Below are 25,576 nucleotides of genomic sequence, written 5' to 3' on the forward strand. Positions count from 1 at the left end.
ACTGCCTTAATTCTTCATGTCATACTTTCAACAAGGTGTTGGAAACGTTCCTCAGAGATTCTGGTTGGGTATTTGAGTTCCTGCTGCCTTTCTATCATCTGGAACCAGTCTGCCCATTCTCCTCTGACCTCTCACATCAACAAGGCATTTTCGTCCACACAACTGACCGCTCACTGGATATTTCCTCTTTTTTGGACCGTTCTCTGTAAACCCTAGAGATGGTTGTGTGTGAAAATCCCAGCAGATCAGCAGTTTCTGAAATACTCAGACCAGCCCGTCTGGCACCAACAACCACGCCACGTTCAAAGACCCTTAAACCCCCTTTCTTCCCCGTTCTGATGCTCGGTCTGCACTTCAGCAAGTTGTCTTGACCACCTCTACATGCCTAAATGCACTGAGCTGCGGCCGTGTGATTGGCTGATCAGCTATTTGTGTTAACAAGCAACCGAACAGCACCTAATAAAGTGGCCGGTGAGTGTATAAAGTAACAGGTTGCACATTTCTGCATCAGTAACAACAAACTGCGGCAGGGTTGTGCACCAAGTAAATGAAATTGGGTCTGAAAGCAGAGCAGTTAGTTTAGATGAGTACACACATACTGTGGCTTTTATAACCTCTATAACTCTTTTTTTTGTCTAAAACCCCAACTGCCCTTTACATTGTGTGATGAAAGACCAGTCAAAATGGTCTAAAATGACCTGGAATAAAATGTTGTTACATTAAAATAGAACGTTTCCTTCTATTAAGTTTTGAGATAGGAGGTTCTCCTTGGTGAGCAACTATATATATTACACAAAAACTTAGTATCTCCATTTTTGTCATTTTTCAGTTTGTGACATCATTTGAACATCTATTGCCCTTTACCATATACATTTCATGAAGAATGGACCTGTCCACTTTATCAGCTCCACTTACTGTATAGCTGCACTCTGTAGTTCTACAGTTACAGACTGTAGTCCATCTGTTTCTCTGATACTCTGTTACCCTGTTCTTAAGTGGTCAGGACCCCCATGGACCCTCACAGAGCAGGTACTATTTGGGTGGTGGATCATTCTCAGCACTGCAGTAACACTGACATGCTGGTGGTGTGTAAGTGTGTGTTGCACTGGTCTGAGTGGATCAGACACAGCAGGGCTGCTGGATTTTTTAAACACCTCAGTGTCGCTGCTGGACTGAGAACAGTCCACCAGCCAAAACTATCCAGCCAACAGCGTCCTGTGGGCAGCGTCCTGTGACCACTGATGAAGGACCAGAGGATGACCAACACAAACTGTGCAGCAGCAGATGAGCTGTCGTCTCTGACTTCACATCTACAAGGTGGACCGACAAGGTAGGAGTGTCTAATAGAGTGGACAGTGAGTGGACACAGTGTTTAAAAACTCCAGCAGCACTGCTGTGTCTGATCCACTCAGACCAGCGCAACACACACTAACACACCACCACCACATCAGTGTTACCGCAGTGCTGAGAACGCTGGACAATGAGCGTAGAAACAAGGCATGTTAAAGTTCTGCTTTGTGTTATTTGTCTGCCGTTTAGGAGATCGATGTCAGTATCATCTCATGGTAAATAAACATGGTGCCGGAGCTGAACACGCTCTCAGTAAGCAATTAGCAATTCAGGCAAGATGAGAACGGACCTGAACACCTTCTACTTTATTGAATTAATAATAAGGAACTTAAGTTTCAAAATGAGATCAGCGCATTTTAGGATTGTGAAAGAGCTCGTAACGCAATGTCTCACGCTCACACATCCCTCACAGTTTCATTAGGCCGCTTCAGACAACACACAGAGGCCCGCGCTGCAGCCGCTCGGGCAAACCCGTCGTCTGATTTGTGGGTAAAGCTGACCTCATCAGGGACAAAGTTGTTCTGTAGTTCGACCACAACTGCCGGCATGTAGCCTGTTCTGTGGTCATCTGACTCACCGTCAGGTGATACTTTAGCACCGTGTTTGCATCCTGCAGGGATGGGCTTTCCGTAGGAGATGTAACCATCAGACCCTGGCTGCACACCAGCTACTTCAGGACTGCCCCATTCTACAGAAACGCCCACTCTTCTCTCTGTCCATAGGAGTCGCTGGTGTTACCGAACGTCACTGGTGTTACACGTAAGAAAGGTGACACCAGAGACGTTTTTTTTAATGAAAAAAATCAAACCACGTGCTGTCAATCATGGAAAATCCACTAAGATCTGTAATTGAATCCATTGAGTCGGTCACACCGGTGACGTCAGCTAAAAGCTTCGTATGAGATCACGAGCTGAATGAGAAGATCTCCGAGAACCGAGAGACACAGCGGACTCACCGTGAGCTTTTCTTCATAGGTCCTCAGAAAACAGGCCAAAGGGAGCCGAGTGGCGTCATCGGTGTGACTTATTTCAAAATAAGAGATTTTTTGTTGCGCGGTGACACCAGTGACGCGACTCCTGGGGACGAGTTTCATCATATATTTAGTTGGAATTTGTTTCCTTTGTGCCATTCGTCATCATCTATTTCACAGTCATGTGTAGATTATCGTTTGAAATGGCAGAAAAATGTGTGGTTTTAATTTCAAAATACGGCCTCAGCCTTTACCCATGCCTGACGTCGAGCACTTCTGTGTTGGAGTTCTAGATAACCGATTTAAAAGCCAATATCGCTAAACCGATGGCGTTTTTTTTTTTTTTACAATAACATATGGATTCATTTCTAAATCTAAATCTACTGTAACCCTGACATGTTTCGAGAGTGGTATAAAGTTATCTGTAAACTCGAAGGACGTTTATATGGAACGACCCCATTTTCACAGCAGGTTCTTCAGGGGGTTCCAGCACAGATCTGCTTTCTTCGCTCCACAGTTTCACAATCGCGCAAAAAAAACCAAAAAACGATCAGAAACGCGCGATGGAGCCTATTTTGCCCACAAACCGCCTCGAAGATCACGTTCCCACAAAAAAAGACTACACAATTCAAAGGCAGCCAGGAAATCGCGTCGGTGAGATCGACAGGCGCGTCGGCCAATCGGAGCGGTGAGCGTGTTTGAGGGGGCGGGACCACAACAGTCCTGGCTTCGGGGTCACATGATGGAAACACAAGCGCCTCCTTGTTTCTGACACGGCTCGGAGCTTTAAAGGCTACGTGTGGAAATACGGCAATAAACGCGACGTTTGGAGGTTTAGTTGGGTGATATGATCGGTGAGTATTGGCGTTTGTCTGTAATCCGCGCGCTTGCCGGCGAACAGTGAGCTCCACGCACGGGGACGGATAAAGAAAAAGGAGGAATAAAGGAGGAACATATGCTCTGAAAGTTTGAGAGAACGCCTTCCCTCGGTTTAAGCCCTGTAAACACTGTCACGTCTCGTCTAACCGAGCACGAGTGGCTTCAGAGCCCGAATCGGCGCGTCGAGTGTTTATTATAGTAAAGCGAGAAGAAACTACCGCGGGTTCTGACGTCTGAGCCTGGATCCCCCCGGGGTTTCACTCCTTACGCGTCCAGGACGGAAATTTAGTTTGGCCTGAAAACGGGTGGATTTTCTTTCATTGTTTTTTTTTTAACCCCACGCGTTTTGGGGAAGAAAGTTAATGCGTGTTTAAGCGAGGAGAACCGAGCCGCTCCTCCCACGCACGGAGTGTGTGTGTGAGTGTGTGTGTGTAGAAGTTCCTTGGAAAGAGCTGCTGGTTGGACGAGTGGGGAAAAGGGGAGGACGGGAAAAATGCTTGCTCATCCTTTATCAGCAGAAGCCTGTGAGTCAGCAGAGCGCGCGCTTGCGACACACACACACACACACACACGCGCGCGCCTTTGCGATGACTTGGCTGGGTTGAGCTCCAGCGGAGATAAGCAGTTCTCACGGGTAAGGACGCGTCCGTTTCACCCCTTTAACTTCTTTTCAAACATTTCTTTGCAGTACTGCGTCGTGAGCAGACGAGGTTCTAGATAGCCTTGTGTGTCAGGGTGTACCACGCTTTAGAACGGTTGAACAGGAGTCACATAACCGGTGAAAAGTGAACAAAGTGTGTTTCATAAAGAGGTTTATGATGTACACACTCACTGAACAGACGCTCCCTCAGGGGCTTTTCACCAAGCACAGTGGTTCCACGCAGAACCATGAACACTCTTCATGACTAACCTCCTCAGCTCCTCGGGACCACCGGTGGGTCATGTTCTCCATAACGTTCATATTCCATAAGCTCCATTCAGAAGCTGGGCGTCGTGTGAGGCTGTAGCTCTTCTCTCCAGTCTAATAGACGGTGATGTCATTTTAAACCCTTATAATAAAAGAAGCTGAACTTTGTTTTTCTACTGAAAGTCGACCCGTTTTTCCCCAAATCTGGGCTCTAAACTATAAACGGACGGCGTCTCTTCAGTGATCTGCTCTGGAAACATCACTTTTAGAAAATAACACAAAGAGCGGCCGAGATTTTTGGCTTTCAGCAGTGAATTGTAAGAGAATAGTGACATGTGGAGATCATAAAACACATGTTCTGATAATTTGAGGGGCTTTTACAATAAACTTACTTATTTATTTATTTATTTCATGCAGTTACTGAATAACTCGCCTTACGATTTGGTCATAAAATTTCAGCCGGACAACCCAAAGTGCACCCTGGAGGATAAGGGGTGGTTGTCTGCCGGGTGAAACAGTTCTTCAGACTGATGGAAAATGTGTTGAATGTGTTCTATGGGTTCTGAACAGCACCGAATAGGGTTCTTCTACTGTTACAAGCTTGACATGGTAACAGTAGCGGAATGCTTTTTTTTGGTGCTATATAGAACCATAGGCAACACATTCTCGGTCAGTCCGTAGAACCCTTTCTCCTTATGCATGCGCATGGTTCTTTGAGGGTTCATGGTTCTGTATAGAACCACAGTCTGGAGTGAAGAACCATCTTTTTTAAGAGAGCATTAGGGCAGCTCGATTATTGCAGAAATCATCATCATCACAGTTGTTTTGGTCAGTATTGAGGTCTCGATTATTTACCCTGATTACCCATTAATTTGGCAACATCATGCATTTATTGCATTTTTAAAAAAATGTCTTTTTAACGGTGGGTTTTTAAACGGAATTCATCTGGGGAACAAAACGACAGAAAAATAAAGGGAAGGGGCGCATTCATCTTGATTTTCTTGTTGTCATAATCTTTGGAAGCTTTGGAATCTTTATGTGTTCAGAGACGGAAGAAAACCTCGTATCTCCAAAATTCAATTTTACAGCAGAAGGCAAAAACCTACTCAACTTTTAATGTAAGTCAATGGAACCAGAATTTTTTCCAAGTCATTTTGGGCCGTTTCTTTTGGTCCGTTCATCGTGAAATTTACATACAATATAAAGAGCAGCAGGGATTTTCAAATCATGTCAAAATCTGAAAAATGTCAAAAATGGAGATACGAGGTTTTCTTCCGACAGCAGCGATATATGAGCATGTATACGTACATATGATGATGATAAAGTGCAATTTTCCTTTGGCTGACTTTTTACATGCGTTATGATCCACATCACAGACGTCCCAAAGTTCTCCCATCGGCGTCTGTACCCTGCTGTAAACGCTGTCAGTGGGATAATCATCTATCATAAACATAAATTGCCTCTGGTTGTGTGGTAAATGCCACCTGTCTGAGGTCACAGTTCAGGGTTTTCATGTTACCTCTGTTGCCCTGGTAGATGTAGTTCAGCATGTCACTGGAGAGCTGCAGGACCTCAGTGTTCACATTCCAGTCCTCGGTGCACAGTTCGCATGTTCTCCGCTGCCTGAACGAGCAGCGGCAGAAGGACCTCCTGTGCGATGTGACGGTGGCGGTGGAGAGCCAGAGCTTCCGGGCTCATCGCTCCATTCTTGCATCCTGCAGTGACTACTTCAGCGCCCGTATGTCCAGCCACACGGGCCAGGGGCTCGTCATCAACCTGCCTGAGGAGGTAAGGGCACGTCCGGTGGCTCAATCAAGGGTTCACAAACACCATACCTCTGTGTTCCTCCTCCATATAGCCTTGATACTAAGTGGTGGTTACGTGTTTTGGATGCAACTGCCTTACCAGCAAATGGGCCTGCATGATGTAGATGAAAGTGCAGCTTTATTGTCAGATACTTTGATTATTGATCTACATTTCAGACACATTAGTCAGCCCTTGACTTGATGTTATGGTTAACAATGGCTTTGTGTGGTTTTGATTGAGAAAAAGAAAAAAAAAAAAAAAAAAAAAAAAAAAAAATATATATATATATATATATATATATATGTATGTGTGTGTGTGTGTGTGTGTGTGTGTGTGTGTGTGTGTGTGGTTTTGAACCCTTTGATCATGTGAATGCCTTGATTCATCAATTACAGAAATGTACAGTTCATTCTTCAGCAATATCAGAATTTCAAAACCAAAATTGCATCAACGATTACTATGCATCAGCAAATATTGCGCAATATGTGTGTGTGTGTATGTGTGTGTGTGTATTATATATATATATATATATATATATATATTCACTCATTTGCTTTTAGAACACAGGCCTATATTTAAAAGCATTTAACACTTCACCCACCACTGCCACTGCCTCCCTGCCCTGCCTCGCTCTGTCCCAGAAGTGAGGTGTGCAAACACAGCGATCAGGCAAATGTGTATCCAGGGTCACTTAGCTCTGCTTTGCCACTCGGGTTAGGTGAGATCAGTTATTAGTCCGTAATGAGCAGCTTGGTTGTTTCCCTCTGTTGCTTTGTCTTGTTTATCATTTAGGCCCAATCCCATTTCACCCCTCGCCCCTGCCACTCAGCCCTACCCCTCTATTTCGCTCGTCCACGTCTAGCGGTAGGGTGTCCTGATTCTTGTTGAGATAGGAGTAGCTATGACCCTCCAAACAGAGAGTTCCGAGAAAAAAAGAAAAAGCAGCAAGACGGCTGAACGAGAGACCAAAGAAACCCACAAATGTGAGAATTTTCTCTGTTAAAAATGACGATAACCGCCGTTTTATCTTAGTTTAATGTGGTTTCAGTGTATTATGGTCCTTTTCTTCATAACCAGCATAAAAATGGCTGGTAGTACACTGATGTCTCGGTAGTGATCTAACTAAATTTCCTGTTCCACCTTAAATAGTCCAGAAGTGCCACAATGTAACTGCTGGTCTATTTAAGGTGGAATGGGAAAATTCTAACAAGAGTCTGGAGAATATCTGACTTCAGCTTCATATCACTGAAGAATTAGGGGTGGGTGATAATAAATAACTGCCCCCCTCTTTGAAGGCGTATGATCCCTAAATGTAACTAAAGCCCAGCAGTGAGGAGCTGAACTTTCCCCTCCTCTGCTGTCCCTGCAGACGGGCCGGGTCGCCTACAGAGCGGTGCTAGTAGCTGTTAATGAAGTGATGCTCTGTTTATTTGAGGGTCTCATTTCAGAGGGAAGATCTCAACCACTACAACTTGTAACTCAGATCCAAGGGGCAGGGAGACACTGAAAATAAGAAATGGGATTGGGCCGGTGTGTCAGTGTCACTAGTTTCTATCCCCCACTGAAAAGGGTCTTGTTTTTCCAAGGTAACTGCAGAAGGATTTGAGCCTTTACTGCAGTTTGCATACACTTCCAAACTGCTCTTCACCAAAGAGAACGTACTGGAGATCCGTAACTGTGCCACCGTTTTGGGCTTCAAGAACCTGGATAAAGCCTGCTTCGACTTCCTCTTGCCCAAGTTCTTTGACAGCAGCAAAAATTCATCAAAAGGATCCAGGAAGCAGTGCTGTAAAACCAAATGCTGGAGATCACAGGCTGAATCAAGCTTTAAAGGTGATGACGCTGATGAGGCTCAAGAAACATCTTTGGTGTCCCCGTGTGCCACGCTGGAGAAAAAGGAGCTGTCCAGCCCAAATAAAATTGGTGAAAATGCCGAATCTCAGACGGAAACACATGTAGAGACCGAGCAGGAGCTGGAAACGGAGTCCAGACCGGATTATTCCCTCTTGTGCCCAAAGTACCGCAAGTTTCAGCTGGCCTGTGGCAAGGGCTCGTCCTACATGGACACCTGTGCCCCAGAGGCTGAAAACACCAACAGTGCCTGCCTTCTAAACTGCCTGCCTTGCTCCAGCTCTGGAGACTGCAAGGCTGTGGTTACTAGCAAAGACCCTCCAGGAGACGACGTGAAGGATGCTGTGACACCTTTTTGCTGCCCGCTTGGTAAGCAAGCACCAACCGAGACACCTCTGAGTCTTTGCCCCGGCCAGGCATCAGTGCAGTTCTGCAGGGAGGCTGCCGAGGCCAGCTGCCCAGCAACTGCCCCAGCAACTGCGGGGGAAGGAGGAGAGAGCCTTGCTGCAAGACTTAAGGGTAAAGAAGCCATAATCTCAGACTGTTGCACTGGACCAGCCTGTCCAAGCCCATGCAGCACACTCAGAGCAGACCAGAGGAGCACTGTGGAGATCGAGGTGGCGAACCAGCTCACCTCCTGGCCTGATGTTTGCGGCCCCAGAGCCTCAGCATCTGCCCCAGACACAACAAGGAGAACCTCAGAGATGCACTGGCTCAGACAGCTCGAGCTCGGGCCCAGGCCGGTGGACTGCCCCTTTCTCAGGGACCTGGACGCCGTGGACGCTCAGGTACGAGGCAGCGAGAAGCTACTCCTTTCAGCTGAGAGCCCTTACATCTCCATGCTCTCAGGAGAAGACTCAGACAGCTTCGATACAGAGGGCGACAGCGAGTCCTACACCAATGAACGGGCGAGTGAGGTGAGCACCGGCTGATTAGTTCCACTGACTTCATAAAGCAAAATAGTCTAATTTACAGTTTTCTCTTTAAATGGAGTCGATCAGCCAAGGAATGTTAGGTTTTCCGAGTTTGATATTTTAGTTTTTCACTGGAACTACAAGGTTAATATACCTAACAAGACATGGAAGCTTATGAACAGCACTTAGTATTGTGCAAACTGTCTACGTCAGCAGATATACGCCTGACACCAGGTCAGGTTATTAAGCAATCTTTATGCAATAATGTTATCTATAAAAATACAAATATTACATAAGTAGTTCCATTAGTAACCAGATTGAGGCCTGACTTTTGTCTGTACATTTATCAGTTTTATGGATAAGAGATGGAATATTTGTAGTTGGGAGAGAACTGTGTAGATTTTAGACCCTGAACTGCACAATAATTAAATACTGGCAGGTTGTCAATATTAAACAAGAGCAGTATTAACTGTTCAATGCAACATGAGCACCAGGCCTGAAAACAGGAAAATCTGGAAGAGCTGCCAAACCTTTCTTCTGTTTATTTCATTCAGTGAAGATGATCAGTGAACTTGAACCCTTAAGTTATTCCTTTACGTCAAACTTCTTTAAACGTTACAGTCCTAATTTACATTTTACCATTCAGAGTATAAACTCTGAAACTTTGAGATGTGAAGATTTTCTTAAACATTTCAGTTTTCCGTTGCCAAACAAACACCCAAACTTCGAAAACCAAGGTAGAGCCTGGTTTAACAACCAGGTAGAACAAGGTAGAACTTTCGGGTTCTCTGTGGTGAAAAGTTGAAAGAGGTTTTTTTTTTTTTCTTTCTTGTTTGTTTGTGCTCTCGTAAACGAAACCGCCACCTTCAAAACAACTGTGTTCGTTGGAGTTTGGCGGCTTGTTTAGGGCTGTAAAGGTGTTGGCAGTGTGCTTGTTGTACTCTTGATGATCCTACAACAACCCTGTGGCAAAGGGAAAAGTCCACAAGTTCACACACTGATTGCCTCACGTCAGCGAGACGCAGGACACTATAATTATAAACCAGTTTCAGTATTAACCACCTGTGGCTGTGGCTGGATGAGGAACAGTTCAGGGTGTCTCTTGTTTCCATACTTTTCGCCTCTCACGAAGTTGGACGTGCCCTATTTATGAGAAAGAGAACGACACAGTTATTACTGACCTATTATTATGATCCTGAACTGTTATGACTGTTATTATTAATATGATCCTGAGCGCTCTGCGTCTGCTTTTCACTGGCTTTTGGCCAAATTGGTAAATACACTGGACTGTTTGTTTAGTATATTAGGCTAGGTTCACACAGCAGGGAAAAGAGGCCTAAATCCGACCTTTTTCGCCGTATGTGACTCAAATGTGTGTCGGTGTGAACAGATAAACACACTGAATCTGTCATTTTCAATTCCGCTTTCTTATGTGGTACTGAAATCCGATCCGTATCCGATCTGTGGCAGTGTGACTCCGTCACAGCCAGAACGGAACTCATGTGGCTTTTACGTCAATCCAAATCGACATTCGTCATAATTTCACGCTTCTAAGACTTCGAACGTTTGGGGTGAAGTTAAAAGAATCCGAGGATGTGAACCAAACAAGTGACCATGGCCGAATGTCGTGCCCTTTTGATGGTGAGCTCAAAGACACGGTGGCTCCTGTGACGCTGGCGAATATGAAGCTGAACCCTCTGGGAGCGACTGGCGTTTTTGAAGTCACCGTTTACCTCCGGACGTTGTTCTTTCGCGCATGTGGGTCAGTTTAGGAGCTGATCTGTTCAGGCTGATGTCGCGTGCAGCCGATTTGGGCCCCTTTTACCTGCTGTGTGGACGCAGCCTTAGTGTTGTTTTAACAAACTCAGCACAGTAACACAAATGTAGCTTGACTGACGGCAGGCAATTCTCTCCTGCAGATGCAGCTGCCGTTTTCTGTGGATCGCATTGCGTCTCTGAGCCGCAACGACTTCCAGCAGATGCTGAAGACGCACTCCCTGACGCGCGAGCAGCTCGATTTCGTGCACGATGTCCGGCGGCGCAGCAAGAACCGCATCGCCGCTCGCCGCTGCCGTAAGAGGAAGCTGGATTGCATTCATAACCTGGAGTGCGAGATCGAAAGATTGGTGGGTAGTCAGGATGTGGTGCTCTCGGATTGTTCTATAAGCTTCTAGTGGTTTAGTCGTACAGCTGCTCAGTGCACCCTTAAACTGAGTTACTGAGTTTCAGTAAAATCTCGTAATGTTCAAGATGTATGACGCTTTACACTCTAAACTGGTTTGGTTTGGGTTTGTTTTTCCACTCGACACAGTGATTTCCAAAGCAGGTACCTGTTGGCTGATGTGATCAAGGTAGCGGCAGTTTGAAACGATGGATTTATGATGCTTTAGAGGTTAGCGGTCACCCAGTTTAGTAGCATTGCGTGATTTTTGAGGCGAGATAGGGAGATGTCGAGTAATTTTGCCCCGCTGCCTTTCCACAAACTCATAGCTACAAGTGAGAATGTGCATGTTTTGCAGCGGAGCGAGAAGGAGAAGCTAACAGCTGAGAAGCGGCAGCTGGACCAGCTGAAGCTGAAGACATGGCAGAGCTACTCTGGTCTGTACGAGAGACTGTGCACCGAGGCCAACCTCCAGCCAGAGCAGGTACAGGTGTTTGCCAAGTACACCTCCCTGGCAGACTGCCCATTCAAAGCCCACCTGTCCACCAAAGCATGTATCTACCACTGCCCCGAGTCTGAACTCCAGCCCTTGGCTGCAGGTCTGGCCGCCGATGCTGTTGTCTGTGAGCCCAAGCCTTCCACCAGCTCCACTCTGGAACCCCCTGCCGTTGGAGTCAACGGCAAAACCCAGAGCCCCTCAGGTCCACTAGCAGGTCTACCTGACCCACATCCCACTGACTTTCCACACACAGAGGAGAGCACGATGACCTCAGCCACGCACATCTGCCCAGACCAAATCAGCAAACTTGAAACAGACGAATAAAAAGGTGCTTCCTGTTGTTTTTTTAAATATCTGTAAACCACGAACTGTTTAAAATGAGGACTGTGGAAAATGGAAATTTTTTTTTTCACTGTATGAAGCTTTCAGACTAACTGTCAACCTTACAGCGTGTGAGGTCACTTCCATTCCTCGTCTTTAAGGTTGTATATTGATGCTTTTATGTATGTGCCGTCACGCGCGTTCCTGCTCATTCATAAGTCGGCCTGGTTTCGTCAGTGTTAGGCACTATTCACTGAACAGACGGATCATTTTTATAGATTTTAAGGCATATTTCTCCTGATTTTACACACCCGATGACCTCTGCCTTTTTCTGACCCACTTTCACATAGCCCCCGTCATCACTCGATTCCTGCACAGCTCATCACAGGAGAGACTAATAGAGGAATCTCTACCGAGAGGCAAGCAACACTCAGGACGTTGAAAAAAAGCATGCTGGAAAATAATTTTGTGGTTAATTTATAACGTACAATGTTAATGTACAACACATGAAGGAGCTTTAGGATAAGTTTGGACTACATGTATTGCTTCACGTAGTCATGGCATAAATGCCCATTCAGCTAAATTGAAGGTAACCAGTCCAGAGATGTGTTTTTATTGTTTTGTAGACAAATGGTTATGGTGCTTTTCCTAAACCTATGGAATATGATCACTTACATACCTAATGGTTTAATTAGTCTCTTGCTGCTTTCTTGCATGGCCCCAAATGAGTTCATTTTTCTTACGAGGCGCCCAGGCAACATGATTAAATTGTTTGTTTAATATTGCTAATTCACACTTGCTCTGGATTTATTCCCTGCGTGAAGTACTGCATTCATTTCTAATGCATGCAGTGGGAGAGCATACAGAGGGATTCCACATTAGAAGACTATCAGTCAGTGCAGCCTGCTGGAATATTTAGGTGCTATGAGTTCTGTTCCACCAGCAGATGGCAGTGTTTGACTGTAATAGTTTGTCTTTCACCGTCATTCCCGGGACCTCCCTAACCCTAAAAGCTTAGATGCTTGGCTCTGGTTTAGTATAATAGTATGAAACTCTTTCGAATACATGCAGAACCTGATACTGATTATCAGTCTATAGGTGAATATAAGCCTGTCTGATTGACGTTTGAAGACCGGAGGAAATGATTTAAGATCATCTTAAGCCCGGGCTAATCCCGCGCAGTCCTGATCTCTGTAGGTTCACTTGCACTTGTTGTTGTGTTTGAATAAGACTACCTTTATAAACGGTTGGCACTTCCAAGATCATTAATAAGCAGCTATGACGCAGGAATAAAAGGTGAGCTGTTATATCTGATGATTATGACTGTGAAGAAGCCGCTAGTTTAATGCTGACTGATGGAGAAGACAGGAAAACAATTAAAATCGGAGGCTTAATAGTATAAATAAACGTGGGTTCACTATTAGACAGACATCAGGTCACAGTTGCCCTTCAGACTGGTTGAAACCAGTTTATAAATGGTTATTAATTACGTTATAAACACCCTATGATAATGATAATAAGCATTTAAAAAAATAGTGAAATCACATCCATTTATACTGTTAAAGTTCAGATTTTGATGCTTACTGATCTTCATCCATCAGTCAGCATTAAACAGATGGCTTCATCACATTCATTCATCGGCTGTATGAATTCACTTTTTTAAAATTAGTTATAACTGCTTATAAATGATTTATAGAGTGTTTATGATCTAAGTAATAAACACATTTTAAACCATTCATGAACACTATAAGGATAGTTCTTATACGAAAGTGGTGTCCAGTGGTGTTTACTATAGGTTGCTGTTCATAAGGCTACATGTCACCTACATAAGCTTGTCATTACAACTGACATAACCCTACATGACTGTTTATAAATGCTTATTACAGTAGGCATCATCTGTCATAAAGGCTACTTTAGCTGACTTTGATCAAAATTGGCAAATGTAACCTATAAAGAATGACGCGTATTGGAAGCATTTATAAACAGTTATGTAGGGTTATGTCAGTTGTCATAACAGCCTTATGTAGGTGTCATATTGCCTTATGAACAGGACCCTACAGTAAAGTGTTAACTTGTGTTCATATTTACACAGAAATCGGACTTTTAAGAGCTGCTTTGATGGAAAGGATGGACATCACCGGGCAGTTCCAGTGGTTGTACTACTTCCAATGATTGTAAGACTTTAATTCTCAGATGAAATTGAAGCAGCAGGAGAAACGAATGCACAAATAGACACCACAGCAGATTATATTGCACGTCTCGGCATTGCGCTTACGTATAATTGACATCTGCATGTCTCTCACAGATGGAGAGGAGACTTACCGTCTCCTTAACGTGAGCTTAAAGACTGAAGAGTTCTAACGTACAGGGCGATATCACGTCAGCGGCCTGACTAATTTGAACTCTGTGAGAGGACGTATCTGTGAGCGGCCTCTAATCCGTCCTCTCCTTTCCCTGCATTTCTATGTAAACAGCGGATATTATATGCAGTGCCAAGGTAGCGGAAAAGGGATATAAAGCTGCTCTGTCTTATTCTTTGATAAGGCAAAAACAATCATGACTAAAAGAAACAGCCAGTAAGCTTTTGTGCTTCAAAGGGCTTTGTGCTTCTTTAGTAAAGAAAATGTGTCTTTATAGAACCGTGAACATTCAAAGAACCCTTTGCATGATTGAATGGTTGATGGAGAATGTGTGGCAGATGGTTCGGTAACACTATTTGAAGGCTACCTACATAAGGGCTTCATAACACATTCATACGCGCTGAATAATGCGTTTATGAAGCACTACTTGAACTGAATTAAGTGCTTATGTCGGTTCTCGCCACCTGACATAAGATGGTTTATGAAATAAATGACATTGTGCTGACATAATATGAATAAACATTGAACATATTTACATCTTTAAACATATTTAAAACACTATACATAACTATTTATGTCAGCATATTTTAAGAGAGGCGATGAGTGACATGAAGCAAAAGCAATACTTCACACATAAACTGTAAAAACAACCTTTATGTATTTATCTATCATAATCTGCCTTCTGATGTGATGTAAAATTGCATCCATCATCTTATCCATGCCATGGAGGGAAGAGGGGGTGGTTTCCAGGCATATTTCACCTGATATCAGTACAGTGTCATCTTAAGAATGCTGACATATATAGTTATGTATAGTGTTTTAAATATGTTTAAAGATGTAAATATGTTCAACGTTTATTCATATTATGTCAGTACAATGTCATTTATTTCATAAAACATATGTCAGGTGGCGAGAACCGACATAAGCACTTAATTCAGTTCAAGTAGTGCTTCATAAACACATTATTCAGCGCTTATGAATGCGTTATGAAGCCCTTATGTAGGTGGCCTTCAAATAAAGTGTTACCGATGGTTCTATATAGAACCTTTTTGAAAAGGGTTCCATATAGCACCCAACAGCATTCTACTATAGTAGTAGCAATAATAATAATAATAATTTCTACTGGTCCCACTTTATATTAAGTGTCTCTAATAACTAATCTGTAATGTGTAGTTACATATGAATAACAATGTAACTACTGATTTGTTAATGATACAAAAGGATTACAGAGGTACAGCCTATGTAATTACACGTGTATCAGCTTCTGTTTTGCCTCATGTAATTACACAAGTGTATCTTCTTCACAGGAACTTTCCTGGAGTGCAGTGTTGAAGTTAGGCTTTAAAATAAGGCCAATAGTTGTTATATAAGTACTGTGTAATAATAGAGTGGTGATATAAACATTGTGTTGGGGTAATGAAATGGTCACAGTGTCTGGTCACAGTGTCTCAGCACTGTAAACATAAATTCTAGCTAAATCTTAGGAAAGCTGGCAAGTACAGTATAAGTAATATCTTATTGTACATTATTAAATACTTCCTTTTACTGCTGGGCACAAAAAAAACCTTCCAAAACTGTTACAAATATAATCAGATGTGTGTTGTTAACATTGTGCAATTTGGGGTGGTGGTTGGTTAGTGTAGTGGGTAACACCTCTGCCTTCTACACTGTAGACTGGGGTTCAATCCCCACCTGGGTAAGCCCCCTACACTATACCAATAAGAGTCCTTGGGCAAGACTCCTAACACCGCCTTGGCCTTCCTGTGTAAAATGATCAAATTGTAAGTCGCTCTGGATAAGAGTGTCAGCCAAATGCCGTAAATGTAATAAATGTAACTATAAGATACACTTGTGTAATTACATAAGGTGTATGCCTGTAATCATCAGTAACAGCGTCTAAATCGTTAGTAGTTACACTGTCAATGCTTATGTTGTCCACATGTACCTACACAGTTATTAGAAACAAAATAAAGAGGGACCTTTTTATTTATATAGTACTTCTCAAGCCAGCGGCAGCTCAAAGTGCTTTATAGAAGGTGGTAAAGCTCAACAGTAATGCAAGAAATGATAAGAATTCATTTGGAGTCATAAGAAAATGACACAGATCGGATTAAAAGATAAAAACCATGAGACGTAGAGTTTTAATTAAATGCTGAGAGGCGTTTTTAGATGGTTCTTGAAAGTGAGCACTGAGCTGGACTGTCTAATAAAAAGTGAGCGGAGCTCCACAGTTTAGAAGCAGAATAAGTTTTCTGTATTTTACAGTTTTCGCAGAAGGTCAGTATCTGTAGATCTGTCAACACTCGGTATTGTAAGTGGTGCTTTAAGGTCACCTAGAGCCTTGGAAACTAGTAGCAGAGCTTCTAAGTCCATCCTGAGAGATACAGGTAGCCAGTGCAGCTCTTTCCAAGCGGGACTGATCTGATCTCTCTGTGTTGTAAATGTATAGTTTTCCAGTAAGAGGACCATTACAGTGATCAACTCTGCTGTAAGAAACGCATGAACAAGTCTCTCTGCGTCGCTCTGAGAGAGAAAAGGCCGAACTTTAGTCGCTACTTTAGTGACTGTGTTTACATGTGGGATAAAACGGAGCTCAGAGTCTAAGATCTGCTCTATAGATACAAGCTTTACATTTCAACAATTGAAGAACCTTTTTCTATATAGAACCATACACAGTTCGTTCTCCATCAATCTGAAGAGCCCTTTAGTCGTGCAAAGTGTTCTTTGAATGATAAAGGTTCTACATAGTACATTTTCTTTACTAAAGAACCCTTGAAGCTCCGTCTTTTTAAGAGCGTACAGGGACCCGGATGCCAGGCACAGCAAGGCAAGAGGAAGCAGGTATATTAACATGTTCGACCTGTTTGGATTGAAACGTGTTGCGTATTTCGCGCACCTTGCTCGGGTCGGAGGCCTGGTTGGCGTGATGTCTCATCTGACAGATTGTTCTAGAACTGTCATTCAGGTAAAGTCATCTGAGAGGAAAGACAGGACAGGCACATAATCCACAGCCTCGTTCATTCAAGATTAAAATATAGAACAACAACAACAAAAAAAAAACTGCTTGGGGTTTTGATTAAGAGTTATGAGGTTAGCAGATTAGAGGCCAGGCAAACGGCATTACAGAGGTCTAAACCCAATCCCAGAATTAATCAAAATACCAAAAAGAGGAAGAAAAAAAATCCTTAAGCTGGCAGTACATGCTGAGATTAACGAAAAGCCTCCTCGCACTCCTCTCTGGTTCATGCCTGTTTGAAGCCTACAGAAACGCAGCGTTGCTGAACGGAGACGTCAGCTCTGTTTTCACTCTATTACCAGAAACCTAGTCTATGTAAGAATTGCTTCAAACTTTGAGAGCCAGTTTTACAGACCCAGATTATGGTGGACTGTAAAGGCTTTTGAATAGGGAATCATGACTGAAATGACAGTGTCCAAGTCCCATACATACGGAGACTAAACTGAGCGAAGGACCTCCAGGAGGAAGGTTGGTGAGCACTGATGTAAATGTATTCAAGGCAGAGAGAAACGTTTCTCTTCGTTTTATTTCCATTCTAGAAGAATTGTGAAAAATGCCACTTGAACACAATCAATTAAAGCAAAAAAGTGTTCTTTAATTAGTGGAGGACGAATTAGCGGCTGCATCCCGCAAGCTACTTAAACACACTCTTTTAAATCCCATCTACTGAAGCTTGATCCTCCTAATCTCCGGGCTGACCCTGCTCTCAAAGCTTTATTTAATAGCTCACCCTGATCCCCACTCCCACCTGCTGTCCAAGCAAAGGTCAAGCAACCGCCAGCCAGTCAATCATCTCTTATAGGCACACGGGCTACAACACAGTGACACAATCTAGTGAAGTGAAAAACAGACAGATTCAAAGAAACGCATCCATTTTCTATATTTCATAATGTTGTTGATTCTGAATCACCCAAGTATTCGCTCGTCTGGCTTCACACGCATATGAACTTGAGTGACACCCCATTCTTAATCCATAGGGTTTAATATGATGTTGGCCCACCCTTTGTAGCTATAACAGCTTCAGCTCTTCTCGGAAGGATTTCCACAAGGGTTAGGAGTGTTTATGGGAATGTCTGACCGTTCTTCCAGAAGCACATTAGTGAGGTCAGACGCCGATGTTGGACGAGAAGGCCTGGCTCACAGTCTCCACTCTAATTCATCCCAAAGGTGTTCTATCAGGTTGAGGTCAGGACTCTGTCATGTTGGAATAGGAAGGGGTTGTCCCCAAACTATTCCCACAAAGTTGGGAACATGAAATTGTCCAAAATCTCTTGGTGCTGAAGCGTTAAGAGTTCCTTTCACTTGAACTAAGGAGCCGAGCCCAACTCCTGAAAAACACCCCCACACCATGATCCCCCCTCCACCAAACTTTACCACTGATAATTGACTATGGAATATTTAATAGTGAGGAAATTTCACGACTGGACTTGCTGCACCGGTGGCGTCCGATCACGGTACCACGCTGGAATTCACAGAGCTCCTGAGAGCGACCCATTCTTTCACTAATGTCTGTAGAAGCAGTCTGCAGGCCTAGGGGCTCGGCTTTATACACCTGTGGCCACGGAAGTGACTGGAACACCTGAATTCAATGATATCATGTCAGATCTACAGGGCCACACCTCCAAGCTTATAAAAATGCTTGGTCCCAGGTTCGCAAGTCCGGAGAACCTGGAGATTTTCGTTGAGTATTAGCGTTATTTAGAGTGAACCTCAATAAGAGCCACGTTCTCTAAATAACCTTTCAGTAGATGGATCTTTAACAGACCACTTAACCACTTAAAGCTCTTTAGGGGACCAAAAGTGGTCTTGATCTTGGAGTATAACTGGTCTGCACATTTTAGAGTTTCTTCTGCTCCCAACATTATGAAAACAAACTTTTCCTGACACATATTAGAGCACCGCACTATGCAGGCCTTGAGAACCACTGTCCTATGGTCTCCCTTTAAAGAACCACATGTTGGACACAATAAAGTGGTATCATATCCCATCGTAATTCAATTTAGCCTCGTGGAGCAGCGAAGAAATCAGAACGAGGCATCACTGTGTTTATGTTTCCGGATTAATTGGCACTTCGCTGCTCATAGAGAGGCTCTCTGTGGCGATCTGCATTAGAGGGACAGCCATTAGCACTGCTAGCTAATGCTGAGCACGGCCAGCGCTCACTCACAGAGGTGGCTGTTGTTCAGCACGAGGGTACAGTCATTACTACTAATGGCACATTTGGCTTCATGCGTGTGACCTCCCAAGGATTAATGTGTGTTGTGCGTCCTGTGAGAGTGATGGAAAGTGGAGCCACACCTGCAGCCCTCACTCTCAGCCCTGCAGGAGGTTGAGCATTTGGGTGCAACCAGATGGTTCGCTGTAGTGTGTATGTGTGTGCACAGGTACTACTTTGGAAAATCTGAAGTACTCCGTATTTATTATGGATCGCTGAGTAAACAACAAAGTCATGAATGTTAATAACAGGTTTTTGCCTGCTTTACATTCACTGAGCGGTCATTTGACCTTTGGCCATTCTATTGCGTGGACATTTTATTAAACTCCTTTTACCTAAGAAGTTAAATAATTCATGATTTAAAGCAATCAGAATCACAGGTTTTCATTCAGCCCTTTCCCTTTTCTTTCTGAGGCTGTTCTCTGAAGTATAATTAATTGTACGAAGCTTTTCCTCCACAAAAGAAGTGCTGACTTGGCGTCAAGGTCAATCTAGTTTGACTTCTACCAAGTACAAACCGAGTCATTAAAGTACGTCGGTCAGGAAGTTTGCCATTCATTCTTTCCCTCTTGTTCTGTTTCTCTCTCCCACTCCTACACATGTACGCTGATGCTTTGCTTCACAATTCAGGGGCAGCTCTAAGACAGACTCAGGTGCTAGATACTTGCCCTGTAACACACACGACCCACAGGCCACACTAAGGTCAGTGTAAGCCTTTCACTGAAGCAATGTTGTTTTAAGAAAGCATTTATAAATACACAAACAACGCAATCCTGATCTTTCAACATTAAAAAAAACACATTATATAAAAGAAAATGCAAGGTGGACCACATTAGTTCATTTACTTTCCAGTTATTGGGCCTTTATTACTGTGTCCACTCACTGTCCACTCTATTAGACACTCCTACCTGGTCAGTCCACCTTGTAGATGTAAAGTCAGAGACGACAGCTCATCTGCTGCTGCACAGTTTGTGTTGGTCATCCTCTGGACCTTCATCAGTGGTCACAGGACGCTGTTGGCTGGATGTTTTTGGTTGGTGGACTGTTCTCAGTCCAGCAGCGACACTGAGGTGTTTAAAAACTCCAGCAGCACTGCTGCGTCTGATCCACTCAGACCAGCACAACACACACTAACTCACCACCACCACCACCACGTCAGTGTTACTGCGGTGCTGAGAATGATCCACCACCCAAACAGTACCTGCTCTGTGAGGGTCCATGGGGGTCCTGACCACTGAAGAACAGGGTAACAGAGTATCAGAGAAACAGATGGACTACAGTCTGTAACTGTAGAACTACAGAGTGCAGCTATACAGTAAGTGGAGCTGATAAAGTGGACAGTGAGTGTAGAAACAAGGAGGCGGTCATAACGTTGCGGGTTAAATGCGGAGTTGAATTTCCTCGTTGTGGGGATAATAAAGGGTAACTTAACGTAAGTCACTAGTTTAAAAATTCAGAGGATGGAAACAGGGGTGTCCCATCTTCCCTGCAAAGGGCTGGGATGCCTGCACTTTTAATTCCGACAAGCCAGGAGCCCACAACCAATTACTGACGACCAGAGAACAAATACAATCAAGTGTGTTTCTGCTTGTTTGGAATGAAAACCTGCAGCCACACCAGCCCTTTGCAGACAAGACTGGACTCCCCCAGCTGCAATAGTGACAGTAAGGTGCAAAAATGTAAAGTGTGTAAATGAAATGCTGATAGATTTGATATTACATTTAGAGATAGAGGGTTTTGGGTTTTCTTTTTTCCTGACACTGAAAAATAAATAGCCAATTTGGATGGAAATCGAATCCTTTAAATGTCCAGAGCCTGTCGGCAGGCCCAGAGTTCCATTAAACACTTCTATAACTTAAGAGTAGCTCAGGCAGTTTGCATTGAAGTGCCTGTAGTTACTGAGTAATAAGGCTAGGGTTTTAAGGGGTTAATGAACAATAAGGTGACCTCAATGCTGTCAGTGAAGTCGGATCAATTCTATAGTTAATGGTTTGTACCAATCGCGATCTGTACCTTAGATCCATCATAGTATTCGTATGCAGGCAAAGCCCTTTCATGAGCTACAAAAACAAACTGCAAGAACTGTGATCAAAATTGTTGGACAGAGAACTTAAGCGTCACCGGCAGCTTTTTAACTACTCTAAACCGAACAGATGGAAAGGGTAACAGTAGCTGTTGGTTCAGGCAATGCATTCTGTTCATTCTAACTAGCAGTGCTCCTCCTCGAGCTGTAAATATCAGCACATGTTCAATCTCTGCTGTTATCAAATGTTCGCCACTAGGCCACTGGGCCTCTGAACTCCTGACTCCTGAGGGGCAGTGCTTAGCAGAGCTGATCACATCAGCTATCAGAGGATATCTTTTGACCTTTGGCTATGACGGGATTGTTATAGTGATTTAGCAGAAGGAAGATAAGCGCTGCCTTAGATTTGGGGAAAATATTTTGCATTTTATCTGAGTCTTTCATGCTTCTGAGGCATGAAATACACGAGTCGTCTCATAACGGCAGCAGAGGGAAACGTATTTTAATGCAGTTAATAATTGCAGTTATTTCAGAGTAAAGTCTCCATGAAGTCTTTACTCCATTGGGTTCAGTCAAATCTGCAGGCTTTGAAACAGGCTGCTAGTTCTGAACAGCCCTAAGCATTTCTTATCTGCTTATGTCTGAATAGCTTTCTCAGTCTCTCTGAGGTTTTGCATAGCAGCTGTCAGAAGCCTGTGAGAAATCCACTCTCTCTCTCACACACACACACACACACACTCACACTCATAACTAAAAAATTAAAAACTCTTCATGCCTAAGGATCGTCCATGTAGACAAGTTGCCTTTGTCCTCATGGACTAAAATAAAGGCAACATATAACCTAAACACAGACTAATATCAGAGTAAATGAAGCCTTTACTTTGTGTGCAAAATGGATCCGACACAGGCAACAAATCCCTCTCTCACTGGCTCAGTTTACACGCAAAGATATTTTCCAATCCGATTGAATCCATTCCGATCATAGATTAAGACTGAGGTGTTGATGCTCACTCTACTCAACAATCTGATGGAAAATCTCTGTTTACATGCGCTATCCAAAATTACACTCATGCGTGGAGGACCACTTAATGTAGACGTTACCATGACAACGAGCATCATGTGAGTCGAGATGAGCAGCAGTGAGCAGTGCTTGTGTTTTTAATTGCTTTAACATGACGTCAGACTCAGGAAAACGTCCTTCGCATGTCCTTATTACAATAAGGTCAAGAGGAAGACGTCGTGTTCTGAGACACACAGGCTGGATGTCCGTCCCACCGCCGTCTTCTAAAGATCAGAGCGTGAACTTCGTCTCCTCTGCAGACCAGTTTCTGCTCCGCCGTGTTGAACGGTATAAACTCTCACTAGGACCTCGACGCACGTGCAGAACAGACTTAATCTTTCCGATAGGGAATGTAATCAGATACAGGCGTTCACACAGTTATTATTCTTCTATTTAACAGATTATTTACAGGATTGTCCACCTTGTTCAATCGGATAGAAATTGTATTCCGACTGGCCTCAATTGGACTAGACTATTCCGATTGAAGTGCATACATGGACGTATTCTATTCCAATTATTACTCAGATTATTAAAGGATTATTAAGATGCAAGTAAACGTGGCTACTGATAGAAACAGCCAGCTTAGTCATTGCTAATTCTCATCTGGCCTATCGCAAACAATGCTACTGAGCCAGGAGGTTTAAGGCTACTTGCTTCCTCCAACTGCTGTCAACACAATGTTACCAGACTGCTCGACATGCTTGGAGGAGAAAAGCTAAGTGCCAATTCCATCTTATCAGCTAACAGACGCCTCCAGTCGCCATCTGAGCGATGGGGAGATGAAGGGGCAGTCTACCCACCTAGAAATCATGACCCAGCATACTCTCGAACTCCTAAGTGGACAACTATGTCTCAAAGGAAACCTTCCCACTTTGCACTATAGCACTGATAAATATGAGGGCAGTTTAATCGTTGACATCTACTCGATTTTCTGACAGACGACAGTGTGGTCAATATCTTGGGTTACAACCCCCAATTCCAAAAAGTTGGGATGCTGTGTAAAATGTAAATAAAAACAGAATCTTCGAATCCCACAGACCCATATTTTGCTGCCATCATGTTCTAAATCATGTTTTTCATGAAATGGTAAAATGTCTCACGTTCAACATCTGATATGTGTTCCATGTTCTACAGCGAGTAAAATATGGGTCTATGAGATTTGCAAATCTGTTTTTATTTATATTTATTTGCATTTTACCCAGCGTCACAGCTTTTTTGGAACTGGGGTTGTACTTGCTTTGTGGACATGAGAGAGGATGTCCTAACTGTCCCAGTCAAAACAATGAAGTCTGGAACTGTGCCCTCAAATTCTCTTTGGGGTCTTAAGAATAGAGAAAGGAACACTGAATTCCTGGACATCTGTCCATTGTCTGTCAACTGTCTCTTAACAGGACAGTTGTTACTAGTGTAAATATCTGTCTAACACTGTACATAGTCTGACAGATGCTGGTTAAAATATGTAAAACTTTTATTGAGAAAAGTGAGGATAGCACGAGAAATGCTACTGTACCATGTACAATGAAATGCTTCAGTAGGGTAAGCGATATATTCCCAGTGACGATCCCTTTCCATTTCTGTCCAAAAATACCACTCACAACACAACTATTCTGAGATGTGTTTCAGAACCACACATCCGTGAAAGCAATGTACACTACATCCATATCCAAGTGCTCTATTCATTTAAAGAAAGTCAAGAAAAGAAAGTCTTGAAGACGTAGTGAGCCTGTTTTCTGACGAGTCATTTTAGGTCAAAAGTATCTCCAGGCTGAATGTTAAAATGCCTCTCTAGGCCACAGTTTCCTTCCTCATGATGCGTTTGGAATTGCATAAGACTCCTGTGAGCGCTGCTCGTCCTCGCGGTTTTCCTCTTTTCCTCATGGCCTTGTGGCACCTGAAGGAGATGCCCAGCTCCTCCATCACTTCACTGAAAGAGATGCACTGTCAAAGAGAAGGTAAGACCACAAGTGAACTTTTCATTCTGCTACTGCTCTGACATAAAGCCTTAAAGCGCTAACAAAGGGAACCAAGAATATAGGCAGGCTTAGGGATGTCCCACTCTGATCTATACAGGCATATTTTAACAGATCAGTCCTGACTACTTTAAGCCTAAACCAGTTCCAATCACGTTTGTTTTTTTTTCCATCATGCCACGGCAGACGAGGTGACAGAAATAGGTTTTCTCCACAGCCTGCAGAGATGTGGTGCGTTTTCAAACGTCAATAAGGAAGGTGGGAACTATTTTACAGTGGAATATGAAAAGTTAACACAGTACCAGCATTATGAATGTATTGGCCACATATGGTCTAAATGCCGACATGTAAAACGTGGGTGAGTGGCTATTATGCCTCGAGTCTGGATGGGTAATTATCGCTCTCAGCTCTATGTGAACCTGACTTGGTCATGCAGGTTTCTCCTGTACAACATCCAGAGGATCCAACCCTTTCCCACTCCAGAGGCCACCCAGGTGTTCATTCACTCTCTTGTCATCTCAAGGCTTGACTACTGCAACTCGCTCTTGGCTGGTCTTCCAATGAGGCCGTCAAGCCTCTGCAACTCACCCAGAATGCAGCAGCACGGATCGTCTTCAATCTACCTAAGTTCAGTCACGTCACGCCACTGCTGCGCTCCCTTCACTGGCTCCCTGTACCTGCAACTATTAGATTTAAAACCCTGGTTCTTGCCTACAAAGCTAAAAATGGACCAGCCCTTCCCTCCCTAAAGGCAATGGTCAATACTCGAACTGTAACTCAAGCCCTTCAAGCTCTGTACTGCACTGTGTTTAATCCCGTTCTTTTTCTCTAGGTGTCAACATGGGCTTTGGCTTCTAGCGATATCGGAGCTCAGGACTCTACTAGCAAAGATACTTTCTCTGGGTAAATAAAACACTTTCTGTACGTTGCTCTGGATAAGATGCTGTAAATGTAGTTGAGTCTACTTTCTGCTACTTAATGCGAGTGACACGTTGTACAAAATACAATCCTACAGTGGATCGGGACATCTCTAGACAGAAATCCTACCTCTGTCTTATCACTGTTCAAAACAAGATGTTCACAACTAATTGTTAATGCAGCAAGAAAACCAGTTCATCAGTTACAGTGACCTTTAAGACTTAAAGCCTTTTGAAGCATGAATCACTGTAAAATGACTACTGCTGGCTTTAATTTGGCGGTTGGTTAGTGTAGTGGATAACACCTCTGTCATCTACGGTGTAGACTTGGGTTCAATCCCCTGGGGCTCAGTCCCC

The 25,576-nt window shown here is 43.5% G+C and overlaps 2 protein-coding genes across 7 annotated transcripts in view; one reads left to right on the forward strand and one right to left on the reverse strand.

Annotated features, from left to right (window-relative positions):
- The first annotated feature begins 3,054 nt into the window (after positions 1-3,054).
- Positions 3,055-13,394, forward strand: bach1b (BTB and CNC homology 1, basic leucine zipper transcription factor 1 b). 3 transcript variants are annotated; one of them, XM_017691420.2, is made up of 6 exons: positions 3,055-3,174; positions 5,643-5,894; positions 7,499-8,680; positions 10,597-10,803; positions 11,197-11,665; positions 12,009-13,394. In XM_017691420.2, the coding sequence occupies exons 2-5, from the start codon at positions 5,655-5,657 to the stop codon at positions 11,659-11,661; spliced, it is 2,094 nt and encodes a 697-aa protein (XP_017546909.2). In that variant the 5' UTR covers positions 3,055-3,174; positions 5,643-5,654; the 3' UTR covers positions 11,662-11,665; positions 12,009-13,394. The 3 variants fall into 3 exon arrangements, with proteins under 3 accessions (XP_017546909.2, XP_017546907.2, XP_017546908.2); XM_017691418.2 differs by having other exon boundaries at positions 11,197-13,394; XM_017691419.2 differs by lacking the exon at positions 3,055-3,174 and adding an exon at positions 3,531-3,833 and having other exon boundaries at positions 11,197-13,394.
- Positions 13,395-23,782: 10,388 nt separating this feature from the next.
- grik1a (glutamate receptor, ionotropic, kainate 1a) overlaps positions 23,783-25,576 on the reverse strand; it is an 87,375-nt gene continuing 85,581 nt past the window's right edge. For 3 of the 4 annotated variants that reach the window (XM_017691426.2, XM_037546959.1, XM_017691422.2), the window contains one exon: positions 23,783-24,270. In XM_017691426.2, coding sequence (XP_017546915.1) covers positions 24,118-24,270 — 153 coding nt within the window. In that variant the 3' untranslated portion in view covers positions 23,783-24,117. The remainder of the gene's footprint in view (positions 24,271-25,576) is intronic. The other variant, XM_017691423.2, reaches the window with a different exon arrangement.

The sequence above is a fragment of the Pygocentrus nattereri genome, chromosome 18, assembly GCF_015220715.1.
Source record: "Pygocentrus nattereri isolate fPygNat1 chromosome 18, fPygNat1.pri, whole genome shotgun sequence".
Lineage (NCBI taxonomy): Eukaryota > Metazoa > Chordata > Actinopteri > Characiformes > Serrasalmidae > Pygocentrus > Pygocentrus nattereri.